This window comes from Mauremys mutica, chromosome 1 (assembly GCF_020497125.1).
Source record: "Mauremys mutica isolate MM-2020 ecotype Southern chromosome 1, ASM2049712v1, whole genome shotgun sequence".
Classification (NCBI taxonomy): Eukaryota; Metazoa; Chordata; order Testudines; family Geoemydidae; genus Mauremys; species Mauremys mutica.
The window spans coordinates 361,159,136-361,170,527 of NC_059072.1; the positions used below are offsets into that span (position 1 = coordinate 361,159,136).

At 43.6% G+C, this 11,392-nt stretch overlaps 1 protein-coding gene across 1 annotated transcript; it reads right to left on the reverse strand.

Annotated features, from left to right (window-relative positions):
- Positions 1-4,448: 4,448 nt before the first annotated feature.
- On the reverse strand, positions 4,449-5,405 carry LOC123363458 (putative olfactory receptor 52P1). The gene has a single exon (XM_045004428.1). The coding sequence runs from the start codon at positions 5,403-5,405 to the stop codon at positions 4,449-4,451; it is 957 nt and encodes a 318-aa protein (XP_044860363.1).
- Positions 5,406-11,392: the final 5,987 nt, after the last annotated feature.

Sequence of the window (11,392 nt, forward strand, 5' to 3'; positions counted from 1 at the left end):
TGTCAGGGTGTAACAGGTGGTCCTCCCTGGTTCACTTTCTACCACCTCCCTGCACTTGTCCCAAGATCTCCATCCAGAGTTAGGCAGGATGAATGGTGTCTGCTCACCCAAAGCACTTTCTGGTGGCTGGATGTAGCAAGGTCTTTCTTCTCAGGCAGCAACTGCCTCCTCTTGCAGGGCCAGCTCAGTCCAAGGGCTCTCCCCTGCTGGGATAGTCCAAACAGCAAATAAAGGGGATCAATCAAGCCTAGCATTCATATGAGAGATGAATGCTTCCCTCTCAACTTGTCCCTACAGCAGATCTTCCCTTCCCATGATATTCTATGATTCTATGATTCCCCGAGGGAGGGACCATTGGGCAGTTATAGAAGATTAGGAATGGAAGAGACCTCAGGAGGTCATCTTGTCCAACCTCCTGTTCAAAGCAAGTCTAACCCCAACAAAATCATCCCAGCCAGGGCTTAGTCAAGCCGGGCCCTAAAAATCTCTAAGGAAGGAAATTCCACCACCTCCCTAGATAACCCGTTCCAGTGCTTCACCACCCTCCTAGTGAAATAGTTGTTCAGGGGGTGTCATAAACAGATAGTTAAGGGTTAATGTCTCTTTTACCTGTAAAGGGTTAAGAAGCTCAGGTCACCTGGCTGACACCTGACCAGAGGACCAATAAGGGGACAAGATACTTTCAAATCTTGGTGGAGGGAAGTCTTTTGTTTGTGCTCTTTGTTTGGGGGTTGTTCGCTCTTGGGACTAAGAGGGACCAGACATCAATCCAGGCTCTCCAAATCTTTCTGAATCAGTTTCTCATGTTTCAAACTTGTAAGTAACAGCCAGGCAAGGCGTGTTAGTCTTATTTTTATTTTCTCAACTTGTAAATGTTCCTTTTTGCTGAGAGGATTTTACCTCTGATTGCTGTAACTTTGAACCTAAGGCTAGAGGGGGTTCCTCTGGGCTATATGAATCTGATTACCCTGTAAAGTATTTTCCATCCTGATTTTACAGAGATAATTTTTACCTTTCTTTCTTTAATTAAAAGCTTTCTTTTTAAAAACCTGATTGATTTTTTCCTTGTGTTAAGATCCAAGGGGATTGGATCTGGACTCACCAGGAATTGGTGGGGGAAGGGAGGGGGGATGGTTAAATTCTCCTTGTGTTAAGATCCAAGGGGTTGGATTGGTGTTCACCAGGAACTTGGTGAAAAAGCCTCTCAAGGCTGCCCAGGGAGTGGAAGGTTTTGGGGGGACAGAAAGTGATCCAGACACTGAAATTTCTGGCTGGTGGCAGTGTTACCAGATCTAAGCTAGTAATTAAGCTTAGAAGTGTTCATGCAGATCCCCACATCTGTACCCTAAAGTTCAGACTGGGGGAGGAATCTTGACAGGGGGCTCAGCTCAACTCCCCTGGAACTGCTAGTAGCAGGTCTGCTCTCTTCCCTGGTCTGCCATAAAAGGAGCTGTCCCTTTTTCCTGATAATTTATTTGCTGAATCTTTGACTTCTTTAACCTCATTTTCAAACGTAGTTACAAGTTCAATGACTTTTGGAAGTAATGCTGCTGCATTGCACATGTCTGTGTCTTTGGATTGTAGCAGATTTGGAACAGCATTTACTGTTTCCAGAATATTTCTTTGATGCACAATGAGAAAAACAGAACTAACATTTCTCATTAATTTCTTTAGTATTGAAGGCGCTTAAACTTCATCAGCCCTTTTACTCAGGAGAATTATTTCTGTGGGTGCCTTCATTATGTCTAAATATTGAATCTGAGAGGAGTGATTCATACTGGTTGTTGATCAATTGTGTCGTCAATTTCTTCACCAAGCTTTGATTTGTTATGAAATATGTTCAAGAGGCCAAATAAACAATGTCAGGTTTACTGCTCTAACCCCATAATAAAATAGTACAGGAAAAAACTTTAACCCAATACCAGTCTCTGGGAAGCCGTCTTGTGCAGTGATGTTACATTCACCTTACTCAGAAAGTGCACACCCCAAAGTTACACATTTCAGATTTTTTTTCATTTATATGATATTTCACAAGTCACTACAATCCAGCCCAAAATCCAGTTTATCCCCATTCCCTACTGTATGCAGGGCAATGGTCCTGCTGTTGTGGCTTCTGCAGCACCCAAGAGAATTGGCTAGTGAAAGGGTTTGAGTCCCCACTTCCACTCCCTTTACCCAGAGGCCTGCCTGACCTCAAGGACTCCCCTTCCACTCTGCTGTGTGGCAGAGTCCTCGTAATGGCGAGTGGTCACTTAGGACAGGTGCTAGGGTGGCCCCACTCCAGAGTACCCTCTTCACACCAAATGCTTCTGTGGCCCACTGATCATTACATTAAGTTCAAACCAAATATAATTTACTAAATGGTAATTGTTAAAAAAAAATGAAAACATGAGAAATGTTCAAGAAACAAAGAACCTCACTCTGTGGGCATGGGGACCACCACAAACAGCCGTCTCTGGGATGTAAGAAATATTCCCAGTTTGTCCCTCATGTCCCATGCCTCCAACTCAGGCCGTGGCTGCTCTGCCTGATACCACAAGTAAGACACCTGTTCTGGTGCTGGTCACACTCCCTCCAGCTCCAGGTTGCAGTAGTCTTCTCCCCAGTATCTGTCCTTGCATCAGGTATACAAACACCCTTCTGCCTACTGGGCTGCTTCTCTTCTCCTTCTGTTTCTGGCTGCTGCTGCTCTGCCTCCAGCTCAGCTCGGAAAATTGCCAGATTTCTACTGCACTATTAGCCCAAATTTAAAAACTAACCCAAAAGTAACTCAATCTATTTCTTGAAGCAAATGGTTTTGTTTTTTTGTGTTTAATCAACACGTTGGCCTATACATCAAGAAATGGAAGATTTCATTAGATATCTAGTACAGATTTGATTTTATTTTTTTTTAAAAGCTACAAGCCCCAGCAGGAGTTGGTGCACATTAGTAACAAAGCTAGGAGATGATAATCAAATTCAAAATCCAAATCCCAGTATTGGTACTTGTATCCCAATTGAGGATTGGCAGGTGTTTAAAAAAAAACAACAACACAGAACTGCAGTATTAAAAATAACCCAAAAGAAGACCAAAACATATGTAGTGTAAAATCAACAATCACATTATAATATTTTTTTTTCTAATGGCATTCACTGATGGTAGTCAATGCCCATATTTTGAGTTGAATTAGTTTCTTGCTGTTAATTTCTAAAAGGCAACATTTCATCCTCGCTATCTTCATTGGGAGTAGAAGGCTCTTCCTGCTGCTGATATATCAGCAGTGATCACTGCAATCATTTCTTTCTTTGGTGCAAACTGTTCACAACAGATTTTGGGTCATAATAAGAATGTTTTCTAAAAGTTCCTCTTGCGTCTTCTTGCACAATTTTGTTTTTATCAAGTTCATCTGAGAAAATCATTCAACTGCAGCATTGCTAAAAGGTAGCAACAGTAATGAAAGAGCAAACAAGCCAAGTTCACTAAAGATTTTGTTCTCAACAGAATCCATGTGTTCAAGAACTTCAAACTGCTCAACTTGGTTTTCGTGAGCATGAGGCCAGTAAACCATAGGCAAACCTCTCCATTGCTGCTCCAACTGTCCAAAGTCTCCACAAACCAATGGCAAAAATGAGATATCAGCCAATCTAGGTCATGCCAAACTGAGCACAGTAGAAGGACTTAATACTGCAAACGGTCCAATCACCTCGACATTTGGTGGCAATCCATGTTTCATCTGTTTCAAAAACTCCATTATAAAATCTGGACACCTATTTTCACATCTTCGACAATGTGAACTGTTAGGGTCTGTTTTGAGAGTTCCAACTGGAAAGCGACTCAATGGTTTTGGTTGTAATTTAATATAGCAGTCCCGTTCTCAAAAGTACATGGTTTCACAACCCTCACCAATAAGGTCTAGAAGAATGTCCTTAATTCCTGCAGCAGATTTCCTGTATTATCATTTTCCAACCATAACATTTGGTTTATCCTCCAAGCTTCCTGAATTACTGAACCTAGCAAAATCAGGTAAATTTTACTCACCGGATCACTGCACCTGTGAAAAAGAAGTTCAGCATTGTTGTTTCTTTCTTTGTCTTTGGCTATGTAAAAGCGCAGCTTTAGTTTGTCAAACTGATCAAGAACTCTGTTCACACAGGGATTAATACAAAGCTATCTTGTGCCAGAAAGCTGCAGTATCTTTTGCTAGTCTGGAAGTCATGGAAAGGACAATTAACAGGTTGTGTGGGGATTGGGGGCTGATGGGTGATGCTGAAAGAGGTCAGGTGATGGGCAGAGAGAGGGAACTCAGCTATGAAGAGAACAGAGCTTGGTGATGAAGTGATAAGATATTAGGTGTGAGGAATTTCTCAGACTGTGAACTTCCAAAATGCTGAGTTCAGCCAAACTAGGAGAGAGCACCCATGATTAACAAGGACATATCTTTTCCCCCTCTAGTCAGGAAGGTTTAAAGTCAGTGGCCCCCGAGAAAGCACATTCTGGAAGTGCATTTGACCACTTTCTCACAAAGTTCTTTGTTTTTGACCCCGTAAATGATAGGGTTCAGCATGTTGGGGAGGAGGAAATAGAGGTTGGCCAAGATAATATGAATGTGGGGAGCGATGCCCTGACCAAACCTATGTGTCAGAGTGGAATAGAAGAAGGGAGGATAAGACATCAGCATTACACAGATGTGGGCTGTGCAGGTGTTGAGGGCTTTCTCATGGGATTTCTTGGAGGAGATTCTGAGGATGGCCCTGAGGATCAGACCATAGGACAGGGCAATGAGCATCAAGTCTAACCCTAAAACTACAAATGCTATCACCAAGCCATACATCCTGTTGACTGAGACGTCCCCACATGACATCTTCACCACAGCCATGTGCTCACAATACGTATGGGGGATAATGCGGTTGGCACAGAATGGCTGCCTGCTCAGGAGCAGGGGCAGGGGCAGAATAAAGAGAACAGCTCTTATCAAACCCACGAGCCCGAGCTTAGCTATTCGTGTGTTGGTGAGGATGGTGGTGTATCTCAGAGGGTTACATATGGCAACATAGCGATCAAAGGCCATTGTCACGAGGACGGCTGACTGCATAATAGAAACTGCATGAAGGAAGAACATCTGGGTGAGGCAGCCACCCACAGTAATGCCTTTCAAACTGAACCAAAATATACACAGTGCCTTCGGCACGACAGAGGTAGATGTGGCAATGTCTGTGAGCGCCAGCATGCAGAGTAGCAGGTACATCGGCTTGTGCAGGGTCTGCTCTTTGCTTACAACAAACAGAAGCATGAAATTTCCCAACAGGCCAATTGCAAAGAACATAGAGAAAGGGATGGAAATCCAGATGTGGGCAGCTTCTAGCCCAGGAATGCCATTTAGGATGAATGTTGAAGGGTCAGAGGGGGTGAGGTTGAAATCTGCCATGAGGTGGTCGATGAGTTGATCAGGGTCAGAAATTATCAAAGTTCCTGTGAAGAGAGAGAAGCACAGCAAGGGGGTTACATGCTTTATAACAATTATAACAAATAGTTATATTTGATAAGAATCAGGGGGTAGCCATGTTAGTCTGTATCCACAAAAACAACAAGGAGTCTGGTGGCACCTTAAAGACTAACAGATATATTTGGGCATAAGCTTTCATGAGTAAAAAACCCCACTTTTTCAGATGCGTGGAGTGAAAGTTACAGATGCAGGCACATGAAGAGAAGGGAGTTACCTCACAAGTGGAGAACCGGTATTGATGGGGCCAATTCAATCAGGGTGGATGTAGTTCACTCCCAGTAATTGATGAGGAGGTGTCAATTCCAGGAGAGGAAAAGCTGTTTCTGTAACGAGCCAGCCCACTCCCAGTCCCTTATCAAGCTCGAATTAATGGTGTTAAATTTGCAAATGAATTTTAGTTCTGCACTTTCTCTTTGAAGTCTGTTTCTGAAGTTTTTTTGTTCAAGTATGGCTACTTTTATATCTGTTATAGAATGTCCAGGTTGTGACACCCTGGGTGCAGTTCTGTGGCTTGCCAGAGCAGGTCCCCACAACGTCCATCCCTGCCACTCAGAGATATCCCTGTCTGGCAACAGCTCACAGATATTTCTGTGAGCTGTTGCCAGACCCCACAGCAACAGTTTACAGAAATATCTCCTCAGATGAGGTTAAACTCAGTGTCTGCCTGCACTGGGGAAAAGGGGGAGATCAGCCTGAACTGCCTTTCCGGGGGTGAAGGGAACCCAGCAGCAGCTCAGCCTGTGCAGGGAAGGAGAGAGGGACAGACCCAGTGGGAGGGACAGAGGACGTGGAGACAAAAGGAGCCAGCGTGAGTAACTCTTCCTCAAAATGACACAAAGTTTTAACGTATTGCAGCCCCTTAGAAACCCAGACCCCTCTTCTTGAGGCTGCTTTTCCGTGTTGGCAATTGCTGACATTGCCATGAAGGAAACTCCGCTTTATGTGGCATTCTGAGACCAGGCATGAAAGATGAGGATTCCAAAACACATGGGCCCTATTTGGCTCTCAGAGAGGCCAGCATCAATCTGGAGTCACCCAGTGATGGTCGAATGAGAGAGCAGAATCTGGCCAGTGTGTGAACCCTTTGTTGTGAACCCTTTGTTGTGAACCCTTTGGTAACACAGATACGCACTGCAGAGGCTTTGGCTGCACTTCCTAGTAGGTCAGTGAAGTTGCTGAATTGGAGAAAATGAACGAACCAGAGAAAAATCACACGGCCCAAAAAAGGAAACTACTGAGACAGATAGAGGGACACAGTAAGAGACAATGGATGTTCTTAAAAACAAATATTTGTCTAAACTATTCCCATTATATTGGTAGTTTCAATGTTATCAGGTAAATCCTTTGATGTTTCTAACAGTACTAAACAGTTCACATCACCGTGCTGGTGAATTCCTGCCCAGATGGTTCTCGACTTGAACCCTGGAACCCTTCCTGAGCCCTCAGTACTAACATTAGTGCAGAAACAGGCAACTCACCGTAATCCTGCTCAGCAGAGGGAAGAAATCTATTTGACGTGCTGGGCAGCGATCTTTATGATTCCCCTGTACATTCCCTGCAGACTCTCAGGTTGGGCAGGACTCCTGGAAAACTCCCTTGGCTCTGTGAGCTGTGGGATGAGCAGTAAATAGACCTTGGAGAACTTCAGCCTGAGAGCCTCCCTCGGGAGTGAAGAAATGAGTTGCTGATACCAGGGACTCACATTGTCAGGGCAAACTGAGACTTGCACACTGTTCTTCAACCTAGCAATTGACAATGGTTTTTTTTCCCAGTGTTTAATGCACTGCCATCTGCACTGTATGTGGCTATACTGCCACAAGATACCGAACCAAAAACCATTTTCAACTGATCGGCACGGTGTACTGCTGCATACTGCCCATGCAGTTGTAATATACGGTGCATTAGCCTCTGCAAAGTCAATGCCACTCTGTGAAGGGCAAATTAAGTGATGCTTAATTAATGTGAGCCGTAGGGTGTGGAAAAGGCTTTCTTCTCCCAGGATCCTGGCATCAAAGGGATTTGCCAATATCCCTTTGTAAGGTTTCAAATGGTTATATATCTGGAGGCTCAAACTGTTCTGATATTTCATCTCCTCTCTGCATCAGGTAATCCTCAAATTTCAATACTGTGTCGATCTTTCAGAAATTGATGCAGAAAAGTGGTTGTGCTATCCTGTGTCAGAATTAGTGCAATGGGACTTCTCCACTCACTGTGGTGTATTACGTTGTTATGCCCTGCTTGGGGGAGAACACAGTGGTAAAGGAATCAAACAACTGCTATATCTGGATTGTGATCAGGTTATTTCTTTATTTTGAGTTTGTTGGATTCTCTGTGCTGAGCACATGTAACTTCCCCCTTGTACAGTAAATTTACAAGCTGAATCCCAAGGAAGCAACTCTCTGTGCTTTAAAACTTTTTTTGTAATTGTGCTATAACACCTAGCAACCAAGCAAATCACTCTTTTAAGAACATGATCTGATCCCTGTGTCCTAGAAGGTGGAAGTTCTGTGTGCATGTGTCTAAGACTGCTCAGCCAAATGACTGAGAGGAAATAAAATTCCACATTTCTCAGTTGGTATCAACAGAACTTTTTTTTTCAAGATCTCTCCAGAGATGGGAAGGTTAAAAGAGCTTGAGGGCACCTCACAGGAAGGAATTCCCAAATGTGACTTCCTGGGTTCTCAAGGAGGTTTTTGCTTTTTGAGTGGTGGCAGCAATAACAGTCCAAGGCCAGGGAATCTGTAACTTTGGGGAGATTTAATGCAAGTCATAGGTGGCAAGTACTTTTAAGGTCTTTTGCGGGCCCCCACCTTCTGCACTCAAAGTGTCCAAGTGAGAAAACAGCCTTGACAGGGACAAAACGGGTAAACAGAAATGAGCATGTGTGTGAAAGGTTTAAGCTTGGGAGCAGAATGGGGACTGTCAGGGTTCCTTTCCTTGTCCTTGGACGGTATTGCTGCCACCACCAAGTGATTTACACAAAAATTGAGGAAAAGGGTCACTTGGAGACCCTAGTTCCACAAAATATTCCCCCAGGCCCCTTCACCCCCTTTCCTGAGGAGGCTTGAGAATAATGTGAGTACCGACCAGACCCTTTGTCTGTAGGACACTGAAAATCATTCAGGTTTTTAAAGAAAAAGAAAAAGAATCACACCTGCAAAATCAGGATGGAAGGTAATTTTACAGGGTAATAAAAAGATTTTAAACACAGAGGATTCCCCTATTGGCTCAGCTTCAAAGTTACAAAAAAACAGGAATAAAATTTCCTCTTGGCATAGGGAAAAATTACAAGCTAAAACAAAAGATAATCTAACACATTTTCTTGCCCTTACTTACAATATTTGAAAGCTTAGATGCTCATTTTAGGTATGTTTTCAGGAGACGTTTTTTCCTGCCTGGTTCCCTCTCCATCCAGAGAGGGAACAACAAAGAGAGCACACACACACACACACACACACACACACACACACACACACACCGAGATTTAAAAATATCTTCTTTCCTTGTTGGTCCTTTTGGTCAGGTGCCAACCAGGTTATTTGAGCTTCTTAACCTCGTATAGGTAAGGATTCAGTACAGTTGCTCAGGAGGGATTTTATGCTACCCTTAGCTGTATATTTATGACAGGGACACTGCTGTATCGATCTGTCTGTACTAAAAAAGGTGTTCAAGGAGTCAGTGAGACTGTCCAGAGGAACACTGCCCAGGTGTGTAAGATAGCTAAGGAACAGAAATAGACCCCCCCTATTGTTGCAGGGAAACTTCTTATGGAATGTCATCCTCCCGGGTCAATTAATGGCTGTTTTGGCCAGTGCCAGGGAGAGTCTGATGAGGGCTTGTGACTTCATGGTGTTACCCTGCTGGTAAGGGTGGGGTTCTGCACCGAGGGGCTTTGATTTAGAGACTAGGAGACCCTATCCAGAAAACACACGCCATTTACTGAGTGATACTTAAGCATACATACACAATAGTAAAAATGTGCTCTGTATGGTTTACCGAAATCGTAGGTCTTTTCTTGAGATCCAGCCGCACGCCCCTCAGTGACACAATCAGACAAAACACAGCTCACCTAGGTCCCTTCACCTCCAAATGCAGGACCCACAGTTACTTCTCACACTCCCCTGGGACTCTTCTATGTGGCTTCTCTGATGTCTAGACCAGAGGCAACATGGCGGGTGGGAGGGCGGACTCCTGCCAACTCGCCATTTTGTATAGAACGTCTGGCACTGGTCTGAAGTCATGGAGGTCTTAAAGAAAATGAAGTTTCTAGCCCTCATGGCTGTGGAGGAAGCTTCAAAATGTGACCACAGAGCACTCTCAAAGCTTAAAAAGCAGATGGCGAATAAAAAGATCACCAAATCTATTATTTTTACATAATCTCATGAATTCTGGTGAGCCTGATTCCTGATTTTTGAATTTCTGGGGTTGGCAATACCATGAAAGTAATGTGAAAGTGTCAGTTTCACTTCTGGTTAAAGTCAGTTTCTAGTTTATTAGTTGTAGTGGGGTAACAGTATAAATTCATGGGGCCTTGCCCTAGTAGGATGTTTCCAAAAGTTAGATGATCTACTCCAAGCTTGGTGAACAGCAAAAAAAGTGCTAGAAAGCAACCTAGATTTTTCTACAATTGTTTCAATTGTTGTATTAAAGAGTTAGTAATAAAGTTGGAAGATACATTAAAATGGGATCAGAGGGATAGTCGTGTTAGTCTGGATCTGTAAAAGCAGCAAAGAGTCCTGTGGCACCTTATAGACTAACAGATGTATTGGAGCAGGAGCTTTTGTGGGTGAATACCCACTTCATCAGATGACACCATCAGCTCAGGATTAAACAAAGACTGTGAATGGCTGGCCAACTACAAAAGCAGTTTCTCCTCCCTTGGTTTTCACACCTCAGCTGCTAGAAGAGGGCCTTATCCTCCCTGATTGAACTAACCTCGTTATCTCTAGCCTGCTTCTTGCTTGCATATATATACCTGCCCCTGGAAATTTCCACTACATGCATCCGACGAAGTGGGTATTCACCCACGAAAGCTCATGCTCCAGTATGTCTGTTAGTCTATAAGGTGCCACAGGACTTTTTGCTGCTATTAAAATAGGAATATACAATAAAGTTTGAATATACATTAAAATAGGGAGTTTGTCTGGGTATCCACCTAAGGAGTTCCTCACTGAGGTGGAGAAGGTGTCCCCTCCGAAACTGACCTGCCCTGGGTCATTGCCCAGCGCACGGGTTAGGCAGGCCTTTGATGATTCATTAGGATCTCTTGTGTCTCCTCAATGGGATCACACTATTTCACAGTCCCTGAGTAGGGCATGCATGTGGCCATCACAATGAGGCTGCTGCCCAGGGCTGGATGTGACTCAGCTACTGAGGCCAGCTGGCTCAGCAGACACCTAGTCCCAGGGGGCCATGTGGTATCTGGCCATGGCCACATTGATGTGGGTGCCTGATGCAGAGGGGATGGGATGCCATTGACCACCACCAACCCTGACTTTCCACCCCATTCTGGCTGGGTGCTGATGTGATGGAGGGTGGGTAACAAAGCTTTTTTTTTAACAGCACATTGGTGTATACATTGACTAGCAAATGAAAATTTTCTTTAGATACCTAGTACAAATTAGATATTTATTATTGAAAAAAAAAAGCTACATGACATAACAAGAGTTTGTCCACCTTAGGAACAAAGCTATGAGATGAAAATCAAATTTAATCCCCCCTACTGGTATTTGTAGCCTGATTGAGGAATGGTAAATGTTTCAAACAGAAACACAGCGTGATGGTGATAAAATAACCCAAAAGGAAACCAAAATGTATTTAGAACAAAAACAATAATAACATTAATATGGTAGTTATTTCTAATGGCATTCAAATGGTAGTCAATCTCCATATGTTGTGTGGAATTAGTA